Here is a 25403-nt window from a genome sequence, read left to right as displayed (position 1 = left end):
GAAAATTTTGAAATCTTTTAACACAGTATAACTTGGTAAATTTGAAGATGTGCTTTCAATCAAAGATAAAATTTTATTAGCATTTAGAAAAACCATTTGACCCGCGTCATGAAAAAAACCAAATAATGCTTTTGCGCCCAAGAGGGACCCAGACCAGCATCGCATCCACGCAGTCTGATCGGGGACCTGCTGTTCGTTAAACCTTTACAAGTAGAGATACTGATAGCGAACAGAATGGACCCTGATCAATCCCGCGGTTGGGCAGGCTGGTCGGGATCAATCGGGGTCGCAAACCCATTATTTTTTTGTCTGACCGATCATTTTTTTTGTGTGTTTTTGATTTGGCTTATATTTAAATATATTGGAAAAAAAATAATTATTTTCAATTACTTTTACAGCATACTTTTTGAATTTCAACAGTTTATATTACCATTTCTAACCACAAAACATGCGAGCTAAGGCTTTTTTTAGAAAAATGCTCTCTTTTTTTATTATTTTTTAACACAAATATTTTTTTCCAAATTAAAATCTTTACAATGTCCTTTTTTTGGTAGAGACGAAATACCGTTTTGCCTATCTTGAATAAATTGAGTCGGGGCTGTTGTGAACCCCTTGTGTCCTTTTGGGATCTTTATTTCATTCTTTTTCATCTTTTCCCCTCATACATAATTTTGCCAATTGATGATAATATATATGATAATAAAGTAAAATCACATTTTTCATATTTCTTAGCCAAAAAAAAATTTCGGATTTTTGTATACGGGATATTTTGTATTTTCAAAATCCAGACTTTAAAACTTAAAAAGTTCAAAATTCATATAAAACCTGTTTATCTGGCAGGGAATAAGATTCTGAATATAAAAGATTTAAAAAAAAAGAAAAAAAAAGTTATATATATTTTGAATTTTTTTAAATAAATTACGAAACCCTCTTTAATTTCTTTAATTTTTGTTTGAAATCTCAGGGGGAACCCCTTTTTTCCATTTTTTTTGGCGCTGTAAAATGTTACCCCGTATTCATTTAATAATATTATTTTTTTTGGGTCCTTGAATCCAACATTTTAATGAAAAAATCGCTCTGGGGTTTTGCTGGGGCTTTGAGTGATTTTTTGCTTACTTTATTTAGAACAATTACCTGCAATTTATAAATTCCAAAAAAATGAAGGACTCCCAAAAATGCTAAAGATAGGGGAGAAATCAGTTGATATTTTCCAAAAGTTTCGTAGAGAAATACGCCCCTTTGGATGAATATTTTATATTGTTCCCAAATGCCCGGGATTCCAATTGGTCAACCATAAAAAAATTGAGAGAATTGCGGTAATAACAAAAATAGGGTTTTTAAATTTATGGTCCTTTAATTTTTGATAGATCATTTAAAACTTTTTTAAACTTTGAACAATTTATAAGGATATTTTTAATTTTATTATATATTAAAAGATTTTTTTCACGAGTTTTATTAAAATAATTTTCAAGGGCAAACCACAGGAAAAATGATAATTTTTATAAAACCATTGAAAATAAATCCTCATTTAAAAAACAAACTTTAATTTTTTTTATTATATACTTTTTTTTTTAACCCTTTTGAAATGAAAAAATTCCATTTTTAAATTTTGTTTTATTTGGATGTTTGAAAAAAATGGGTTAGAAGAAAGAAAATTGAAAATGTTATGTATTTAAAAAAAAACTTTTCATGAAAATAAATAATAAAAAATAGATTTTTTTTTCACAATATTTTTTTTATTTTTTAAAATATATATAATAAAAAATATTTAAAATTTGTGTGCTTATTTTAATTTTTACCATTTGAATTTAAATTGACTAAAAAAAAGTTACAAGAATTAAATTTTACCTAGGCGTTTTTATAAAAATATTTTTCTTAAACAGTAAAGTATATTTAAACTTATATAACAATTTAATTTCGAAAAGGGAAAAATTTTTGGACAAGAAAATTTCCGACCCTTTTTCACCTTTCTATTGAAATTACATTATCGCTTTCCGTTTATCAGAAACATTCCTCTTCAGTTGTGATTTTCTTTTTTGGAAGTCAGTCACTTTAAGGTTTTTTATACTTCAGGGGATTTATAAGGTGAGAAACTTTTTACGGGTACAGTAAACCCTTTTAAAGTATGTTTTGATTATTTTTTTTCCCCTTTTTCATACAAACAAAAAATGCTGTGATGAAAAATAAAAAAGAGTACGTTAGTGCTGAAAAAAACCCCCACAGCCTTACATTGTCTTTTACAAAAGAAAGTTTTTCCCAAAACAGAATTCTTTATAGTTTTTAAAATAAAAGTACTGTCCAAGAAAAAGGGGATTTTTGTTGTTTTCAAGAAATTTTCTTTTATTTTTTTTTTCTTTATTGAAATTCATTCTAATTTTCCCATACCATTTGAACCTCTTAGTCTGTTGTTAATTTTTTTTTGTGTTGTGCTTATTTGATGATTTTTTTCATTTGCTGTTGAAAAGGGTTCATGGGATGGGGCTTTTACCGATTGCGGTTTAATCTTTAACACGTTGCTACGCAAGGGAAAATGTGACAGTCATGGACAACCTAAATTTGGGGGATCATGGGTTGTAGAAAAAAAATCTGTCATATAAAACAAGTTTTTCCACATAGGGGGCAAAACTTTTAAGGTCAGTTATAACACAATTGCGATGTTTAACGGGCTTAGTTTTACACAGGGCTTCTCATTTTAATTTTTCCCCACATGACCTTCTAGTGAAAAAACAAATAACCCAGGATCTACACAAAACGTAAGTGTTTTTTTAAATGTATTGAGTAGAGGGTTTTTAAAAATTGGGCATAAAAGTAAGGGAAAACCAAAATAATGTTTCTTCTATTGGTAAACTTTTTCGGTGCATCTTATGGTTGTATATATCATGGGACGATTTTAAAAAGGATTTTTAACCCCATAAGCAAAAAATTCCCACAAAAATTTTATTTTTAATAAATTTTGCTAAGCTTGGGCATCCCAGTAGACCTCCTTTTTTGTGGCCCAATTACTTACTAAACTAATTCCTAAACCATGCTTGAATTTTGGGTTTTAAATTCCAAAATCACTATATTTTAAAGTATTATTTCTTAATTGATTTTTCAATTAAATTTGTTTTTCCAAATTTCATAATATATTTTTTCTTTTTTCTACAGATTTCATAAAGAGTTTAAGATTCATCATCCACCCCATTTTCGTTCACATTCAATTTTAATACACAAGGGCGTATTATTTATTTTTACAAAACACATTAACTTGACACCAAAAAATTTTTTTGATAATTAGTAAAAATAAAACGGGAAAGTATACAGCATTTAAAAAAAAAAAATTTTTTGTATTATCAATCAACCCAAACGGGACAACTTTTTTATTAAAGAAAACTATGTCTCTCTGAAGGATATTTTAATTGTAAATTTTTTAAAAATTGAAAGTTCTTTTTGTTTATTCTTAGTTAAATAAAAAAAGGAAACCTTTAAAATATGTATGGAAATCTGCCTTTTTTTTTTTATTACGGGTCAATTTTTTTTGGCTGTCCTTTTTTTAAAAACTCCCGTTTTTTAATACACTATATATTCACAGTGTGTCCACTTATACTTTTCGGGATTTAAACAAAATATCACTTTTGTAAAGTCAAAATTGTTTTTTTTATTTTTAAAAAGACTGTGCAATTATAAATTTTTTAATTTTAAATTAAGTATATTTTTTAAAAAAGTAAAATAAAAGTAGCCGTGTTGATTTATGTTTGATATTTTAGATTTGAATTTAATTTTCCCATCCCACTCTACTTTTTGCCGATCTATCCAGCTTAAAACAAAATTCAAAAATTGGATGAAAACTGAGAATGAACGGGACCTTTAAATTAAAAACACATTTTTTTAAGCAGTTACAGAAAAAGTTTTAAAAAATTACAGCATATCTTTTTAGAAGTACAAAGGTTTGGGAAACATTTCCCAGTAAACAAAAATTAAAGTAAATATTAAAAATTAAATATATATAATATATGATAAATATTTATAATTAAATTAAAAAATAAAAATAAATTATTATATATAGAATTAATGAATTTTATTTTTAATAAATATTTATTTTTTTATTTAAATAATACATTAAAATTTAAAATTAAAGATTGTTTATAAAAAATGATATATTTTTAATTTAATTTAATAAATTAATTTAATTACAAATACAAAAAATTACGGCATTCTTTTAAAGACGAATTAAACTTTTCCAAAAAACGGAAAGTTAATGTCAATATATTAAAAATTTGTTGATATAATGATTAATATAATAATAAATTTAAAAAAAATATAATAAAAATAGTATAAATTTAAAAGTTTAAATTTAATATTTAAAACCAAAGAAAAACGAATAATTAAATTTTTCATTTCTAAATCCAGTTTTTTTTTAATTTTGAAAAAACATTTTAATGATTTTTACAGTTATTCGTAATAAATAAATCGAAATATTTTTTTTTAACCAAGACAGTAAAATTTTAAACTTGTTTAAATAAATTTGCAATTTTATTTAATACCAAACAATTTTAGGTTTTCCCCTGAATTTCTATTAAAAAAAATTTTAAAAATTATCCAACGCTTTTCAATTTTCCCCCAATGGTATGAGGTCTCGGTGGCCTTTTAATTTATGGGATGTAGTCGGAAAAGGTATAGAGGGGTTTTAAAGACGTTTTTATTTTATTATTAATTTTAAACGAATTTTAAATAAATTTTTTAATAAAAATGCAAAAAGATCTCAAGAGCAGTAAAAAAAAATAAATAAAATTGGTTATTCGTTATTTTTGTAACGGGTCTAAACCAAAACTTTAAAACCGCTTATAAAAAAAAATGGTAAACGTTTTTAAATTTTGGAAGAGAATAAAAGTCCCCGCATAAAACAATTTGAACCCTTTAAAGGTTCAAGTTTTCAAAGGGGAAAGGAAAGTCTTTATCCAAAACCCCTTTAAAAAAATTCTTTTTTATGATTTTAAAAAATGAGGTATAACATTTTGATTTTTTTAACATACTTTTGGATAAGGATGATAATTAGTTTTTTCATAACAAAAAATCTATTTCGAAATGTTTTTAAACTTATCACAAACAACCAATTTTTTAAAAATGAGACGTTAAAATTGTTTTATTTATCATAAAACAAATTATTTTTTGTTTTGAATTGTTTTTAAGTAAGAATTATTAAGTTTTGCAAATTTACTACTGTTTTTTTATTTTATTTAATAAACAAATTGGATGTCTTAATTTGCACTGCAAAATTTTTTTTTTGCAAACCAATTAAAAAATTTATAAAAATTTTTTTACTTATCCTTTTTGAAAACACAAAATTTAAAAATTTTTGGGAAAAAGAATGTTATTAAGTCTTTTGATGTAAAAAATGACTTTTGTCTAAAGCAAACACTTTTGTACATTGAGGGTAAAAACACATTATTTTGGACAAATAAAGCGCGAATTTAACAGGCATGGTTGGTTTTAACAACCTTTTAAAAAAATTTAAAAAATGGGAAAATTTGAAAATGGGCGATCCCTGGGCTGATAGCCAAAAACATGCTACAGCGGTTTATTAATCTGTTTGTAGTGCAAGGGAAAAAAAATTGCATCCCCCCAAAAACCCTGGGGTAACAAATATAGCCGGGGGTACGAAAAACCAAATTTTTGGGGAAAATATCCAAACCCCTCCCCCCATTGAATCAGGACTGGTTCGCTTCCAATTTTTTAATAGAAAATTAAGGGAAAATATTATAAGGCGAATCGGGTTGTTGGCCGTGGGTGGGTTTTTTTCAAACAAAAGGGTCTATTTTAATTCACATTTTTTATTTTTTTTAAAATCCTTAATAGAATACACAGTTTGCATGGGTTATTTCTTGAATTTTATATACATGAAGAAATGTTAACAATGTCTGTTGATGAATGACAGTATTTATTCGTACAAATTCTCATTTGCTGAGGAGATATTTTGCAGATTTTGAATCTAAATTATTATACATAATGATAATATATATTCAAAGTAGATCTTCTACCCCTTTTACAGTATTTTATGTGTGCCCATTGTTTGTTTTGACATATTACCAATTTTTTAATTATATGCATTTGTTGACTGGCAGTTATTAAAAATAGATATAAAATATTGAAAATGCGAATGAAATGATGTTTTTAAATTGTATCCAACAACTTATTTACGTTTTATCTTTATGTTAAAGCAAACATTAATAATGCAGGGTTGTCAGTAGTGTCTATATCTCATGAGTCCAAAACTCTTTGACCAAATATTAATGAGACAATCAATTAGGTTTTCTTTTCATGGATGCAATTTGATATATATTACAGTATTATATGTAAATCCATGGATGCATGTATCTCAATGTTGATATTGTTTACTAAACGTTATATAGTACATTATAAAGTGATCTAAAATGTTGAATAAATTGAGATATAATTATTAAAATGAAGATATTTTGTCAAAAATGTAAGTTGCATTTTTATCTTTTATTTTGAAGCAATATTTGTGAATATGAAATTCAATTTATCCAAAATTCCGTATAGTTTCATTAACAAAATTCTGTGGAGCGAAGAACGTAGACGCCAATACTGAAAAGAAAAATAATTAATTTTGGTAAACTAGAACTTCCGGGATCATTGCCGTTACAGGTGTCTTCGTCATTTTGACAAAAACTTAAATTATGTCATTTATAACCAGTGTTTGATATTACAATGTACACAGTCCTTATTACTCAGTAAATTCTTATGTAAAATGAACTATTCATATATAGGGGCGACGAGTGGTTATGGTCGTTGACTTTTGAAAATTAAATATAAAAGTAAAATATTGTGAAATGAACAAAGGAAGTACTTAACCGATTGCAAACTGCCTTTACAATCAACATAATGTTTCAGGTAGGTAGTTATATCTACATGTACATTAAGATAATTATTTTATCAATGCATTAATACAACAAGATGTTACATCAGATAAATGTGATTTAAATAGATTAGAATATAATACTAAAAAGAAAGAACATAGCAAAATAATTATCATTCATAGAAATAAAGATTTTTAAAATATATATGAAAAATGTATAAAAAAATGAAAACAGCTCAAAGTGTGTAGTATTATATGTATATTCTAACAATAAGAAGTTGTACCAATTCACATTAAAATTGCGTTATGTATTTACAAATTGTAGTTACATTTCTTGTTTCTTTTATATCCTAAACTTACAAGTATTGTTTAATTCTCCGATTGTAATAAATCTACTAATTATTCATACAAGGTCAATGTCTTATATAGTAATAACGCTTGATAATTTTACTTCGAATATTTTGATAACATGGGCATATACAAAAATATAATGATATTCATCTTCAATTTCTTGTAAGTAACATTATTGACATTTACTCTTTCATTTCTTTGTATTCTATAACGTCCGTATCTTTCGGTTTTAATCTTATGAGCAGATATTCTTATTCTTATTTTCTTAAATATGGTTCCAAGCAAAGGTCTGTTTGATATAACTAATAAAGTTTTCAGGACGATATTGTTTTAGAACTATGTCTGAATGCCATTTTGCCTAAAACAATCAATAACTGTTTGCTTAAATTCTGATAAAAATAAAAACTACTTTTGATAGGTTGTCCCACGTATAAGAAAAGCCAAATTCATTTAAAATGAATTTGACATTCTAAACCCAATTATTTACACTAATCACTTCATTGCTTACTGAATATATCTATAAATTTCTTTCTTTATGATATTATCTTTAGCCAAAATTAAATGACTTGTACGTATCTGTTAATACGTTTAAGGGAATCTCCCTACTTCGCCATACACCGCATTGTATTACTCCCAATATTAATTTGCAAAAGGACAAGAAAACCTTCCATCCACAATTCTGGGAAATAAAAAAACAGTATTAAATTAAATTAAAATTGAATTATGTCCTACCAAATATTAATATTTTCAACAAAATTGTCACTTGGCGATGCAGGCTTGTTAAGATTTAAATTGAGAGCAGCAGCACAAACGTTATCTCAGCTATCGGCATATTTAATTTAATAGGTAGATTTATTTGTATTAGTAATTCCATCGTCAATTAGTGTTTAACCTCGAAAATGATTCTTGTTTTAATTTTATTGAACATTTCAATAATAATAATAATAATAATAATAATAATAATAATAATAATAATAATAATAATAATAAAATAAAAATAAATAATAATAACTTACCAAACTCTATATAGCAGATATACCTGCGTAAAAATTGCAGTAAATAATGCAACAAAAAGGGCTTACAATAGAATCTGAGTTGTGATCGATGTACTCGGTCGATATCCTATACGCACCCAGTGATCTGCTTCACCGGTACGCAACCATGTTTTCTCAATAGTCCGTAAGTAGGTAACATATTTTAATACGTGACTCGATATACCACTACGTATAATACGAATGATATCATTGAGTAGAAAACCAAATAGTTGTTAACACTGCACAATCGTGCGCCTTAAAATGAGGATATCTATACAGTGTTTAAAACGGAAAATAGTTTTAATTTTAGTATTATATTTCACCATTTTCATCTACACCGTTCACCAGTTAAAGGTAGGAGCTTACGTTTTCTTTGTAGCCCATTTTTTATATTTATATCATTCCAAAAGTAGCTAAGTATTCTTTATGTGATTGCTGAAGAATTTATTATAAGTAAATAAGAAAAATGCGATATAAAATATAATTGTTTGGTATAAGGTAACCTGCATGTTGATTTTACGTCTCTTTCCCATTGTTGGTAAACAATTAACTAAAGTGTAAGGCTTTTGATTGACAAAACAAGCTGTGCATGTAGAAATCGATACTGTTCTTGCTGTAGTAACATCATGTAACATATTTTAGTATTAACGATCTTAGTCCTTGTGGTGAATATTGCAGCATCTTAATGGTTTTACATGTAAGTTATGATATTTTGGTAGTAAATTATTGCTTCTCAACATATCTTCAAAATCTTAATATACGGCATAAATAAATCCATAACAGCTGTTGTGTTTATCATAATATAATTGATAAAATGAAACATAAAGACGGCAATGGATTAGTGTAGGTTCTATATTGAATTTGTTGAACGAATTAAATAAAAATAATATTGTGCGAGCCTCGTCAAATTAGAGAAATTTAGTATTGAAGCTATTTCTATATAATAATTTATCACATACCGAACAAAGAACAGTTAACAGTCAAAACGAATCTTTTGTTTCCACGCTTATACCGCCACATTTGAGCCGCGCCATGACAAAACCAACATAATGGGTTTGCGACCAGCATGGATCCAGACCAGCCTGCGTCTCCGCGCAGTCTGATCAGGATCCATGCTGTTCGCTATCAGTTTCTCCACTTGTTATATGGTTTGTAAGCGAACAGCATGGATCCTGATCAGACTGCGTGGATGCGCAGGCTGATCTGGATCCATGCTGGTCGCAAACCCATTATGTTGGTTTTGTCATGACGCGGTTCATTTATATTTAGCATTACCAAACATGGAATTAAGCATACGTCATGATTGTGTAGACATTTATAAAACTAATTCCGACGTAAGTTTACTTTTCAAAACTTATTTATTTTAGCTTGTTTGTAATGTGGTTTAAAGATTTACATATTACTCATTCTAGGGCCGGTTTTTTTCCTTTTTTGACCTATAACACACCTTTTCATTGCCATATCTAGCTGTTACTTTGCTGTCCATGTTAAGAATATGTCTACAATACAATATACGATTAGAATTCTTTATTATATGTTATTAATATGTACATGAATTTCATTTTCAGTAAATATGTACTTATTATATAACTATTTAGCGTATGTATGAATTTGTATGTATGGAGTGAATTCCCCCCATCATATATGATACTGAATGCATAAAAGATGTTTTACTTTTTTTCTTTCTTTTTCTTTTGAAGATCTCTACCGGAACCATTTGTTGGTTTTTTTTTGCATATCCTCATGTTGTATTTAAAATACCTTGAAGTAGTGGAAATAAAGTTTTCAGTCTGTCTGTCTTTCTGTCTGTCTTAATTAGTTGGTTTGTCCCTAGTAAGGAAATGGTACTATTCGAACTTGTACAGCCACTAAGATTTGTTAAAATACTGCTTTTTATATTCATATTAAGTTATTAATAGTAGATAAATTAAGGTATATGATGACACTTGTATTATCTTAAATATGATCGGTTTGTTTGCATATGCACTGTATTACCTAACTTTATCTATTGGTATCGATAACATATTTGTACATAATATTATAAATAAATGTATCAAAACGAATGACATCAACTTATTTCAGTTAAAGAAGATGAATAATTTCATATAGGGAGAAGCCGTACATTAATATACTAGAAAGTGATACACATCTTAAACTATTAAGGACCATTGCTATACTTTAATATTGGTGCATCAGTAGAATGTATTTAAACATTTCAGGCATTAAGAATATGATGATAATAATGATATTTTAAGCGCCGAAATGGGGGTCATTGATCTTGATTTTGAACTGCTTTTGAATAAAGCAAGTTTTTATTCTGTCTATAGGTCTGTATGGAAACTATTTTAAAATAGATAAATGCTGTCAGTGAGAAAATAAAAGTATACCTATGGAGCCCCTAAGGTGACATATTCCATACGTTTTTCCCTGAGACTTAATTCGTTTTTACGAAGTATTTATTCGTTTTTTACGAAATAATAATTCGTATTTACGAAATAATAATTCGTTTTTACGAATCAGAATTAATATTTCGTAATAACGAATTATTTTTCGTAAAAACGAATTATGTTCCGAGAAAAGGGTGTGGAAAATGTCACTTTAAGGGGCTCCGTATATACCTAATCGTCTTAGTAAAAATATCATTTGCTTTTTATTACATGTTCTTCAAGGCAGGGACACAAAAACATGAACATGTAGGAAACACGATGATGAACGAAATAAAAAAAGATAAAGCTGTTGTTGAGAAAAGGCAAATTGTTTATACTTGATTGTCTTTTTAAGCGAATATTGTATTTATCATTTGTGTATTTTTCTTTATGTATGTGTGTAATATGAAAAATATCGTTTTAGCGTCTGTGTTATTTCATGACAATTGACTGAGAGTGCAAATGTATCCGTAAATGTAATAAAAAGACCCATTTTTAAAAATGATTATTTGGGAAATAATTTTACTGAGTTGGTTGTCCAAGTCTTTCTATTTTTTATTAACAAGTTATATGATATATCAGTTGACGGAAAGTTATTATAAACGATAGCGATAATGACAATATAATAATACATTAGATTCATTGAACGCCGCCCTTCCTTGATGATCTTGTTTTTCATATTTCAGAAAGAGAGGGAATTCTTTTCAATATTCCAGAGACGTTGAAGATTCATTACAATAATCTTGTAACAATAATATTCTTTGAAGACCACAATAAAAATGATATTAGTATTCAAATCATACTGAACCGTGTGTTATCACATATTCAGTCTATTACAAAATTATAAATGCATTTGCTAGATTCTTAGCAAAAGTTGACATACGTTTTATGCTTTACAGCTTCAACACTTTGAACTGTAAATATGTGCAATTCGTTTTACATAACTCAGATAAATAACAAAAAATCCAGATATTATAAATTGAATGCTACTAGTGATTAACCCTTTTGATTGATTGATTTATAATTGATATGATTATGTTACGATCCATGTATTATACCCTATACTTATTTCTTGTGACTTATATAAAGTCAATAGGAAAATTATAGATTACGCACAGGTGCAATCAAACAGTCTGTAATTATATATTTCAATATGTTGTAGACTGAACATGCTATTTTGAATGATTCTATAGTGTTGTAACTGTTCTTTATAGTAAAAGTAATATCACTTTATTATCAAGTATGTTAATATGTTGTTACCGGTAATATGCCATTTTATCACCAAGCTTCCAAATTAAAATTATTTATTTTTTTCTATCGTATTTTTCCTTATTTTCAGACACAAAAGATAGAAGGAAGTTTAGTATTATATATGGAACAGAATGATAACGATGATGAAAGCTTACGTACGGAACCTGATTATTCTGAACCTGTTGATTTAGTGTATTTGTGGGTAAATGGAACTGACCCAAAGTTCATATTAGAAATGAAACGTCAAAAGGCTGTAGAAGATTTTGGGAAATACAACAGGTACGCTGTCTTTAATAATTATTGTTTCTTTTATTCTTTGGTTGGAATTATTGAGAATTCGATATAATGAATAAATTTGAACACTCATGATAGCAATCTAGGTATGCTATCTGACTTTTTATCATTTGATGGTTTTATAAAGAAATTTATAGACAATAATTGATATTTAATCGATATGATCAATGTAAACCCATACAGGATCATTGTAAACCCACACAGTATCATTGTTAACATACACAGGATCACTGTAAACTCGCACATGGTCATTGTAAACCACAAGTTCCATTGTAAACCCACACATGATCAGTGTAAACCACACAGTACCATTGTAACCGACACGGGATCGTTGTAAACCGACACGGGATCATTGTAAACCCACACAGGATCAATGTAAACCACAAAGGATCAATGTAAACCCACACAGTATCATTGTTAACATACACAGGATCACTGTAAACTCGCACATGGTCATTGTAAACCACAAGTTCCATTGTAAACCCACACATGATCAGTGTAAACCACACAATACCATTGTAACCGACACGGGATCATTGTAACCGACACGGGATCATTGTAAACCCACACGGGATCATTGTAAACCACATAGGATCATTGTAAACTCGCACATGATCAATGTAAACCACACAGTACCATTGTAACCGACACGGGATCATTGTAACCGACACGGGATCATTGTAAACCCACACGGGATCATTGTAAACCCACACAGGATCATTGTAAACCACATAGGATCATTGTAAACCCACACATGATCAGTGTAAACCACACGGTACCATTGTAACCGACACGGGATCATTGTAACCGACACGGGATCATTGTAAACCCACACGGGATCATTGTAAACCCACACAGGATCAATGTAAACCACATAGGATCATTGTAAACCCACACATGATCAATGTAAACCCACACAGGATCATTGTAAACCTACACAGGATCAATATAAATCCACAAGGGATCTTTATAAACCGACACATGATCATTGTAAAGACACACATGATCAATGTAAACCCACATAGGATTATTGTAAACTGTCAGGATCATTGTAAACATACACATGATCAATGAAAATCCACCCAGGATCATTATAAACCGACACATGATCATTGTAAACCCCCACATGATCATTGTAAACCCACATAGGATCATTGTAAACCCACCGAGGATCAATGAAAACACACAAATGATCATTGTAAACCCACACAGGTTCATTGTAAATCTACACAGGATCATTGTAAACCCACACTTGATCATTGTTAACCCATACATGATCATTGTAAATATACACAGGATCATTGTAAACCCACACAGGATCATTGTAAACCCACACAGGATCATTGTAAACCCACACATGATCATTGTAAACCTACACAGGATCATTGTAAACCCACACATGATCATTGTAAACCCACACATGATCATTGTAAACCTACACATGATCATTGTAAACCAACACATGATCATTGTAAACCCACACAGGATCATTGTTAACCCACACAGGATCATTGTAAACCCACACATGATCATTGTAAACCCACACATGATCATTGTAAACCTACACATGATCATTGTAAACACACACATGATCATTGTAAACACACACATGATCATTGTAAACACACACATGATCATTGTAAACCAACACATGATCATTGTAAACCTACACATGATCATTGTAAACACACACATGATCATTGTAAACCCACACATGATCATTGTAAACCCACACAGGATCATTGTAAACACACACAGGATCATTGTAAACCACACATGATCATTATAAACACACACACATGATCATTGTAAACACACACATGATCATTGTCAACCTTCACGAGATCATTGTAAAACACACACATGATCATTGTAAACCACACATGATCATTATAAACCCACACATGATCATTATAAACCCACACATGATCATTATAAACACACACATGATCATTGTAAACACACACATGATCATTGTAAACACACACATGATCATTGTTAACCACACATGATCATTATAAACACACACATGATCATTGTAAACCGACACAGGATCATTGTAAAACCCACACATGATCATTGTAAACCCACACATGATCATTGTAAACCTACACATGATCATTGTAAACACACACATGATCATTGTTAAACACACACACATGATCATTGTTAACCCACACATGATCATTGTAAACCCACACATGATCATTGTAAACCACACAGGATCATTAGTTAATCATTGCGGAAAATTTAAAAACAGGTATTTTAAAACCAAAGGGAAAACCTTGGGGGTAAAACCCCCAATCTTTTTTAACCCGGGGAACAGGAAATTTCAATTTAAAACCCCTTTCAATAATTTTGGGGTTTTAAAGAAAATTTAAAAAGGAAAAATTTTTTTTTTTTTTTGTTAAAAAATTGAAAATTGAAAAAAAAGGATTTGGGTAACCCCCGGATTAACAGTCCCCCCGGTCTTTGTAAAACTAAATTTTTTCTTAATAACTTTTGAGGGATTAAAGAACTTGTTTAAAATTTGGTTTATCCCCCTGTAAAAATTTCCCTATGTTAATAATTTTATGTAAAAAGGGGCCAAGGAAAATTTTTTTATAAACCCTAAAAAAAAAACTTCCCCATAAAAAGATCCCTTAATTTGAAGACTTTTTTTAAAAGGAGCGTTAAAAAACCTCCCCCCATAAATTAATATTATTTAATTTTTTCTGTTATATGTTACAGATTTTTAAAACTGCAGTTTTTGCCCGACATGACAGAATTTTTTCCACGTGATAGTTGTATATCCGGCGTTCTTCTCCCAAGGGAAAATTTTCTAAAAAATAACAAATTGAGTTTTTTTCTAATTTTAAACTGAAAAAGTTTATGGAGTCGTATTATTTTTCCCAAAAAAAATTGAATAAAAGGTAAGGGGAAAACACATTTTAAATTTTAGCTTTAAATGTTAATATAAAACTTTTTTTGAATTCTGTCTTCCAATTTTTTTTAATTTTTTTTCTTTAAAAACCCAGAAAAATAGGGGTTCTTTTAAAGTTCAATGTGTTTGTTTGGTTTTTTTTTTAAAAGTCAATTTTTTTAACTAATTAAAATTTAAGATTTTTCCTCTTTTAAAAACCTTAATAAAAGGGAATAAAATTTGTTATTTTTGATAAAACATTGTCATTGAATTGTTTTAAGATATGTATCACCAGGACACTCGTAAAAAGAAAAAAATATTTATGGAACGACGTCAGCTATAGACTCACGTAAACATGCGACTTTCATTATAAATTTATGTATTTGTAAAATTATGTATGTGGTGTATGTCTTTCTTCACGTACTAATTAATGTACAAAGAAGGACTTACACTATAAACATACCTATATTGTTGGCCCTTGTTTTTTATTGTTTTTACCCATTATAATATTTATTTTAGTTACAGGTATTAAAGAAATCCTGAAAGTGAAAAGAAGGGAAAATACTTACCCTCATATGTTTTGGCGTATTGTAGGTTTTTATAGATTCGTTATTTAAAAAGTTAAACGAAAAACACCATAAAACATTTTAGTTGAATTTTATTTAAAAATTTAAAAAAAAGGGTTTACATGTATATTTTTTGCAAAATTTTTATTTGGGTTTTAAAAAATTTTAAAAAAAGAAATTTAAAAAGCTGGTGTGAAATAAAATGGTAGAAAAAAAGGGCCTTAAAAAACGAATGGGCCCTTCACGAAATAATTTTTAAACCCAATAAACCCTTTTATAATAGGAGAATAGTAAATTTTTTCGGGGAAAATTTTAAATTTTTTTGCGTACAAAACATGGTTTTTGGTTAAATAAAGAAAACATTTTTAAATTTAAAAATCTTTTTGGAATCAAGACGAGATTTTTGGGAAAAAAATACATTTTCTGTTGATAAATTTTGTTAAAATATTTTTACAAGATATGGGTTTTTTTCCCTTTAATTCTTTAAAGATTAAAAAAAAAGATAATATTTTTTTTGGTGAAAACAAGTATCGGGGTAAAGGGGTAATGTTTTAAAATTTTTTTTAAATTTTGCTGCTGTACGTGATCCATTGAAAACCATTTTTTACCATTAAGTCTATTTTCTTAAAGAAAAATTTATTTCAGTTTGATCTTACTTTTTTCTTAAAACAAATAAAAGGTTCATGGGTTGGGATTGTGGAAACAAAAGTTAGTATAAAAATCTTTTCAAATTTATTAAATGGTTTTTTATTACCCGGCGGGTTTTTTTGATATATTAAAATTTTACAAGGAAAAGTTTTTCTTCATTTCCCTATCAAATTTAAACCCAAAACATATGATGTTTACATTGTTGTATGTACAAAATGAAGATATTATTTGTGTATATACATTTGCATCCAAAGGCATATTGTCCACATGAACATGTATATCGTTAGTTAGTCGATATACCAACTCGTATAATTATTTTAACAGTGTGATAATTGTTCCATAACATTTCAGAGTAATGAAATCCAACCTGAAATGAAGAAAATACTGGAAAACATGTACATTGTAACAGCCAATGATATACATACGATCACTACCATTAATGAAAAACTAACAGAGGTAAAAATAAGGTTATTATTATTATTATTATTATTATTATTATCATCATCATCAGCACCATCATCATCATCATCATCATCATCATCATTATCATTATTATTATTATCATTATTATTATTATTATTATTATTATGATTATTATTATTATTATTATTATTTTAATAATTGTCCTTTGAAAGCTTAAGACAGATTTTCTCTATTTGTCATATTGTGCACATATACTTGGTGATTATATTATATTCAGTTTAGCTCTGTAAAAGTTTTATAAGCAAACATTTGACTAGTTTTTTGTTGTTCCTTTTTTAGATTGATGCTGGCTGCGTTATAAAACAAACTTTAATGTCAAGAAGAGAAAAGTATACCATGGCCTGTTACAAACGACATGCCAACAGTAATATATTCGAAAAGGTATCAGATAATTTTGATCTACCTCTCTATCAGATTTATCTCGGTTTAATCCCTCGTGTACAGACTCAAACCAAGTCGGCAATTTTCATGTAATTTTGTTGTGATTAACGCTTCCGAGGGATTACTCTTCATCCAGATTGTTTAATCACTCCGATATGGCATGCAATTATTTTTCAGTATATTTAATTAAGTTCATTTTATGTGAACATGTTATGTATTGAAGTAAAGACTTGGTCATCTGTAGCTGAGCTTTCGATCATCAAAATTCAAAGTTTATTAAGCATTTAGCAAAACCATTTGTTGCTGCTGGCTGTGATCATTGGCTTATATATTTGAATATATTGGACAACAAAATGACATTCATTTTCAATTACATTTTGACAGCATATTTTGCAATTTCAACAGTGTTTATATCTACCAGTTTCTAACATGTGAGCTAAGGCATATTTTAGATAAATGCTTTCTTATTTTATTATTCAATTAACATCAAAAATTAAAAAAAAATCAAAATCTTTACAATATCTTTCCATTTTTGGTAGAGACGAAATACTGTTTTGCCTATGTTGAATAAATTGTGTCGGGGCTGCGTTTTGTGAACATCGCCTCATTCTATTTCATTCTTTTTCCCCAACATATCTAAGTAATGTTGCCATATTGATGTTAATACATCTAATAATAAGGTAAATATTTTTTTATACATTTTTAGCCAAAATCAAATCGTTTTTTGTATACTGTGGGTACTTTTATATTTTCACAATTTCTAGACAATTCAAGACTTGAAAAGTTTCGACATTCATATCAAACCTGCTTATCTGGCATGGAATACAGATTCTGTAAGTATATATAGATTTAAAATAAAAGATAAAAAAAGTTATATACTATTTTGAATCTTTTTTCAAGAATAGTAAATACGAAAGCCCTCATAATTTCATGTAATTTTGTTGTGATTAATGCATCAGAGGGATCACACTTTTTCCACTTTTTTGGCAGCTGTAAAATGTTACCCCGTATTTCATTTTAATAATATTATATTTTCTGGTCCTTGAATCCAACACTTTTAATGTATCGCTCTAGTGGGTGCTGGGGGCGTGAGTGATTTTGCTTACTTATTTAGAACAATTACTGCAATTATATAATTCCCAGATAAAAATAGAAGGACTACCAAATGCTAACAGATATGCCGAGAATAATCAGTTGATATATTCCATAAGATCTGTAGAGAAATACGCACCTTGGATTCGACATATTTATATTGTTACCAATGACCAGACTCCAAGTTGGCTCAACACATCAAATGAGAGAATTGCGGTAATAAGCACAAAGGTAGGGATTTTAAATTCTTATGCGTCCTTCAAAAATTTGATTTATTTACTATTGATAGATCATTTAAACCATTTTAAACATTTGAACAATTCATAGAGGATATTTAAGTTTCATCTATATATACAGGATTTATTTTCATCGAGTTGTATTAAAATAAGTATTTCATGAGTGGCAATAGCCACGAGTGAAATATGATAATTTTCATAACACCAGTTGAAAATAAATCCTGCATTTAAAAAAACAAACTTGAATTTTCTGTTTATTATATACTTTTTTCTTCTTTTTTAACCTTATGAATATGAAGATTTCCATTTTAATTATGTTTATTGGATGAATTTAGAAGAAAATGGTTCAGCAAGACACCAGTGAAAATATGGAAATATGTTTCACTGTATTGAAAAAATATACTTTTCCAGTGAAAATACAGATAATAAAAAATACGCATTTTATTTCATCAATATTTTTCAATATTTCATTTAAAGTATATATAATAAAACTATTAAACATTTGTGTTGCTTATTCTAAATGTTACAGCCATTTGAATTTAAATTGACTAAAGAAAAAGTTACAAGAAATTAATATTCACCTAGGCGTTTTGAGTAAAAATATGTTACGGTATAAACAGTTGAAAGTATATTAATACTTATATAACAATAAATTTTCGATAAAGGAAATATTTCCGGACAAGAATGATTTGCCGACCTTTTCATCACCTGCTATTGAAAGTTACATGTATCGCATTCCTGGTTTATCAGAAACATTCCTCTTCATGTGTGATGATTTCATTTTTGGACAGTCAGTCACTTTAAGTGATTTTTATACTTCAGAGGATGGTTATAAGGTGAGAAAAAACTTTTTTACGGGTACATGTATAACCTTTAAAGTATGTTTTGATTATTGTTCTGTTCCTTTTCATACAAACAAATAACATGCTGTGATGAAAAATAAAGAAGAGTACGTTAGTGTAACTGAAGGCAAATTGCCCACAGGCCTTACATTGTCATTTACTAAAAGAAAGAATTTTACCATAAACAGTAATTCTTTATAGCTTTTATAGAATAAAAGTACTGTCCAATGAAAAAGGGTATTTTTAGCTTGTTTTCAAGAAATTTTCATTTACTTTTTTTTCTTTTATTGAAATTACATTCTAACTTTACCATACCATTTTGAAACCTCGTTAGTCTGCGTTTGTTAATTTCTTTTGTGTTGTGCTATATTTTGCATGATTTTATTCAATTTGGCGTGTTGATATAGGTTCGATGGGATGCGGCTATACCGACTTGCTGGTTTAGATGCTTTAACACGTTGCTAGGCAACGGTAATTGTGACAGATCATGTGACAACCTCAATTGTGGCTGGGATCATGGTGATTGTAGAAATATAACTCGTGCTCATATAAACAAGTAACCCATAAATAGGGTTGGGGGAATTTTTAAGGGGGTCAGAAATTAAAACCCACAATTGGGGAAGGTTTAACGGTTTTAAAATTGTACACAGAGGGCTTTTCCTCCATTTTTAAAATTTTCCCAACCAAATAGACCTTTGCTATGAAAGCCCAAATGCCAGGCCCCTCCCCCAAAACGTAAGAATATTTTTAAATGTATTTGTAGTATAATGCGTTTAAAGTTGGCATAAAATGTAAGGGTAAACAACCGAAATTATGTTTAAGCAACTGTAAACTTCTTATTGGTAATCTATCACTGCACAAATTGTTTCGGTGCATCTATAGTGGTGTATGCATGTATCATCGAACGGTTTAATTTTGATTTTTTATACCATAAGCAATTATATTTCCACAGAGAATCTTTAGTCTTTTTTATGAATTTTGCTATAGCTATTGCATACCAGTAGACCTACCTTAGTGTAAGTGAGGCCCATTTACTACTTACAACTAATGTACTTGACAACCAATGCTTTGAATATTGAGGTTTTGAATCAGTGCACATTTCTTCAAATAATGCACTGATCATGTTGCAAACGTAATTATATGTGCTTTACATATGATATTTCAAATAATTGCTTTTCCATAATTTCAATACATACTATTTTTCTCTTCTATTCTACAGATTTCATGAAGAGTTTAAGATGTCATCATCCATCCATTTTCGTTCACAGTTCAATGTTCAATACACAATGGCGTATCTACTTTATATTACCACAACACATGTAACGTTGACACCAGAAAATGTTTTTGATGAATTAGATAAAAATAAAACTGGGCAAGTATGACGAGACAGTTATATAAAAAAATTTTGTATTATCAATCAATCCAACAGGACGAGACATTTTATTAAAGATAAACTATGCTCATCTCTGAATGAGATATTTTAATTGTAGAAATTTATTGAAATCTGTAAAGTTCTTATTGATTATGTCTTAGTTAAATAGAAGGACCATCAAACTATGTATGGAAATCTGCCTTTCTTATTACGGGTCAACTAAAGCTAGTCCTTTCTTTTAAAAACTGCCAGTTTTTTAATGACACTATATATTCACAGTGTGTCCACTTATACTGTTCAGGATTGAAAACATAAAATATCTACTTTGTGTGAAGTCAAAATTTGTTCATTTTATATTTATAAAAAGACTGTAGCCATTATCAATATTTTCAGATGTTAACATTGAGCATAGTATATCTTTAAAATGATGAAAAATGAAAGTAGCGCAAGTGGCTTGTATTTATGTTTGTCATATGTTAGATTTGAATAATTAAATTATTACCGTACCACTCTACAATTTGGCCGATTCTATCCAGCTTCAAAACTAAATTCAAACTTCGGATGTAATCTGAGAATGAACAGGACCATTAATGTAAAACACATTTTCTTTTAGAGCAGTTACAGTAAAAGATTTAGAAGAATTACAGCATATGCGTTTTAGAAGTACGAAGGTTGGTAACATTTTCCAGTAAACGAAAAGTTAATAGTACAATATCATATAATATGATATGATATGATATGATATAATATGATATGATATGATATGATATGATATAATATATAGTATATAACTTACAGATTAATTTAATAGTATTTATATTCCAAAGTAAGAACGAATACATGTAAATTTTCCTCATATTCTAAATCACTAGTTTAATTTGTTTGGCATTTGAAATAATACATGTATATATATAAGTTACAATTCGATTCGATTATAAAAATAATCGATAATTATCTTCTTTTAACTTTCGATTTGCACAGTGAAAGTTTTAAGTTAATTACAAATACAAAATCCTACTTTGTCCTATTTCCTCTTGCCTATATCAGCCAGCGAGAAATTTACAATTTGTCCAAGTTCCGTTGACAAAGTTGTTGTGAAGTTGTCCATATCACATTTAAATTAAGAGTTTTTGATAACCTAAGTGATTTCAATTTTCAATAATACAAAAGTGCATCTTGCAAAAAAATATGTATTTATATGAAGACTAGCTGATGTAAATAGTCACTTATATCACTAGGGATCTATATTTATTTATTTACCAAGCGATTAGCAAGAAAACCCCGGTTATTTTATATATATCATGGTTAACTGATTCAGTTGTTTTATCTTATATTAACAGAAAGAAATCAGTTACTTCATAGATGCGGGATTAAACTGTTTGAAAACTCAGGATGATAAATTCGACAATAATAGAAATCTACAAGATTATTATTCCAAACAGGTATTTCAAATATCAATTTTGTTAAAAACACGAGCAGTAAGCAAATATGAAAACGTTTGATAAAATAAATGTATTAAAATCAAAGAAATATATGAACAATAAGCAGACGAATTTGATAAGTTCAGCGGAAATGTCTTATAAAAACCTCTTTCATTTCAGATCTTAAGGTCGGCATTTTTACAATGTCCCGCAATAGTTGATTATATTAGAAGAAAGGGAATATTAAAGCCAAAATACAAGTAGGTGGCGCTTTTTGATTGAAATCGTGATGCTATGATACCGGTATATGTTTAACATCTGTTTGGTATAATACATGTATAGCGTTTGCAAATTCTTAAACAGCTACAGCTCTTAAATATCTCTATCAACTGAAAACATTAGCATAAAGGAAGAGGTCCCTCTAGAGCAGTAAAAACAATATTGTAGACTCGGTTTTAAAGGTTCTGTTGAAGTTTTCTTAGGGATACGGCAAAGTACATTTATCACACCCGCTTTAAATACTACTTGTGCTTTTATGATATATTAATAAAATGTATACGTGTATAACAATTTCGATTTATTTCAGACATACTTTGGATACGGATGATAATTACGTCTTTGTCATAACCAAAAATATCATGCCATATTCGAGATGGATGTTAAACTGGATCACAAACAACCCAAGGTTAGTTCAAAATGAGACGTGTAATTGTTCTATCTATATCATAAATACGGAACTATATTCTGTTTTTGAATATTGTTTTAAGTACAGATTATTAAGTTTTTGGTCAATGGTCACTCATCTGTTTGTCATTTAATTAACAAATCTGGTATCAGTCTTGATCCTGCTTACTGGCAAATCATCTTTTTTTCTGTTTTACATAACCAAATCTAAATTTCAGTAAACGATTATTGTAGTTCTTATCAACTTTTGCAAACACAATTAATTTAAAACATTTAGTGAGAAACAGATGGCTGTTAAAGTTAGTTTTCGGAAAAGTTATTAATCTTAAAGTGTTAACAACCATTTTAATAGATATAAATCATTTAAGTTATATAATGTAACTGTTGCACGTCGAAGTAAGAACTGTCGATTATCAGTCCAAGACATTGCAATATCATCTTAATTGTAGCATTGAGTGGTAAAGAACATGCATTATTTGTAGGACAATAAATGCTGGCTTGAACTGAACACTGGCATGAAGTGGTCATTAATGCAGACCAAATTAAAAAAAGTTTATAATAATATGAAATTTGAAAATAGGGCAGATCCCTGGGAAGTAATGATAGCAACAAAATTACATGAAACATACAGACTTGGTTTGATTAAGTCTGTTCGTGAGTAGCAATGAAAAAACAACATCTGTCATACCCACCAGCACCACCATGGCGTTGTTGATATTCATTATATATGAGCCGCGTCACGACAAAACCAACATAGTGCGTTTGCGACCAGCATGGATCCAGACCAGCCTGCGCATCCGCGCAGTCTGATCAGGATCCATGCTGTTCGCTTACCAACCCTATTACAAGTAGAGAAACTGATAGCGAACAGCATGGATCCTGATCAGACTGCGCGGATGCGCAGGCTGGTCTGGATCCATGCTGGTCGCAAACGCACTATGTTGGTTTTGTCATGACACGGCTCATATAATTCACATCTGTCGTTATTGTTTCGTTTCAGGAAATTTATTGCCATCAATGATGAAATGGATCACAGCAAAATGATAGCGACGGCGGTTGAACTTGAATTAAAAAACTTTTATGAAAGATTATTTCCTACTCCATCACAATTTGAACTTCAAGTGACTTGATGTCGGCTGTACTAGTAGTTAACAAATAGATAATTAAGAAAATTCTATTATTAAATTAATGAATAAGATATACGTTTTGATAAGGCCAAGTGAGAAGCCAATTTTGCACACACAAAAAACGCGTACTGAATTCTAATTGACCACAAATATATTAGTATCTTAAAATCTTAGGATAAAAGAATTTTACAACGAAAAATATATTACGGGAATTTAATCTTTGGAGTGTATTTCATATTGTTTCTTTATGTTGAAATGGAATTTTACTCGTTATACGAGACCTGTAGTAATGAAAAGGCGTGACACCTTAATGAAAAGCAAAGTAGAGACTTTAAGATTACATTTATGTGCAACAAGTAACGATGGATTTCGTTAGAAAATGTGTATGTATTGCTAGAGGTTTTTTTATCACATTAGATCACCCGAGACGGTGTTCATGTTGTAGCTGATGGTTTGATATAACTTGGATATTACCTGACCTGACTACTATTTAATTAAAATAATAATAAAAGTACATCAGTCTTCTTAAAAACTGACCTTGGTCAGGGTCTATAGTAACAAAAGTAAACAAAAAAGCATGTTTGAAAAAGATTCTTGGCAGAATTAAACCAGGTTTAATTTGCATGGGTTATTTCTTGAGTTTTATATACATGAAGAAATGTTAACAATGTCTGTTGATGAATGACAGTATTTATTCGTACAAATTCTCATTTGCTGAGGAGATATTTTGCAGATTTTGAATCTAAATTATTATACATAATGATAATATATATTCAAAGTAGATCTTCTACCCCTTTTTACAGTATTTTTGTTTGTGCATATCGTTTGTTTTCTTCACATATGACATTGTTTGTAATTATATGCATATGTTGACTGGCAGTTTTTAAAAATAGATATAAAATATTGAAAACGCGGATAAAATGATAATGATTTGTTTAAATTGTATCAAACAACTTATTATTGTTTTATCTTTATATGAAAACAAACAGGATTGTCAATAGTGTCTAGATCTCAGGAGTCAATAACTCTTTGACCAAATATTCATTAGTCAACCATTAAGTTTTTCTTTCATGCATGTACTTCGGGTATTTATTACAGTATAATATGTAAATCCATAGATGTATGTATCTCAACGTTGCTCGTTATTGTTGTTTATTGTTTACATAACGTTATATAGTACATTATAAAGTAATCTAAATAGTTGAATAATTTGAGATATAATTATAAAAATGAAGATATTTTGTCAAAAATGTAATTGCATTTTTTTCTTTTATTTTGAAGCAATATTTATAAATATGAAATTCAATTTATCCAAAATTCCGTACAGTTTCATTTAACAAAATTCTGTGGAGTGAAGAACGTAGACGCCACTAGAAAATTTAATAACAATTTAAAAGTATTAAAAAATCATTTTTGGAAGGAAGCTTGGTTGACATA

The 25403-nt window shown here is 28.9% G+C and overlaps 1 protein-coding gene across 1 annotated transcript; it reads left to right on the top strand.

The window, feature by feature from the left end:
- The first annotated feature begins 2721 nt into the window (after positions 1-2721).
- Positions 2722-25299, top strand: LOC132746345 (N-acetylglucosamine-1-phosphotransferase subunits alpha/beta-like). The gene is made up of 7 exons (XM_060735457.1): positions 2722-2753; positions 20582-20734; positions 21348-21405; positions 22075-22176; positions 22336-22415; positions 22742-22840; positions 23840-25299. Exons 2-7 carry the CDS (start codon positions 20601-20603, stop codon positions 23967-23969), a joined length of 603 nt encoding a protein of 200 aa, XP_060591440.1. The 5' UTR covers positions 2722-2753; positions 20582-20600; the 3' UTR covers positions 23970-25299.
- Positions 25300-25403: the final 104 nt, after the last annotated feature.

Source organism: Ruditapes philippinarum, unplaced genomic scaffold (genome assembly GCF_026571515.1).
Source record: "Ruditapes philippinarum isolate M1 unplaced genomic scaffold, ASM2657151v2 ctg16610_1_1_1_1, whole genome shotgun sequence".
NCBI lineage: Eukaryota > Metazoa > Mollusca > Bivalvia > Venerida > Veneridae > Ruditapes > Ruditapes philippinarum.
This window is presented reverse-complemented; position numbering and strand designations above follow the sequence as displayed.

What these genes read in the sequence shown, in the direction of transcription:
- LOC132746345 (XM_060735457.1), top strand. Translation starts at nt 20,601, where the DNA reads ATGTCATCATCCATCCATTTTCGTTCACAGTTCAATGTTCAATACACA. An exon ending in ATATTAAAGCCAAAATACAA is followed by an intron (nt 22,416 to 22,741) that starts GTAGGTGGCGCT and finishes GATTTATTTCAG; the next exon opens with ACATACTTTGGATACGGATG. An exon ending in TGGATCACAAACAACCCAAG is followed by an intron (nt 22,841 to 23,839) that starts GTTAGTTCAAAA and finishes GTTTCGTTTCAG; the next exon opens with GAAATTTATTGCCATCAATG.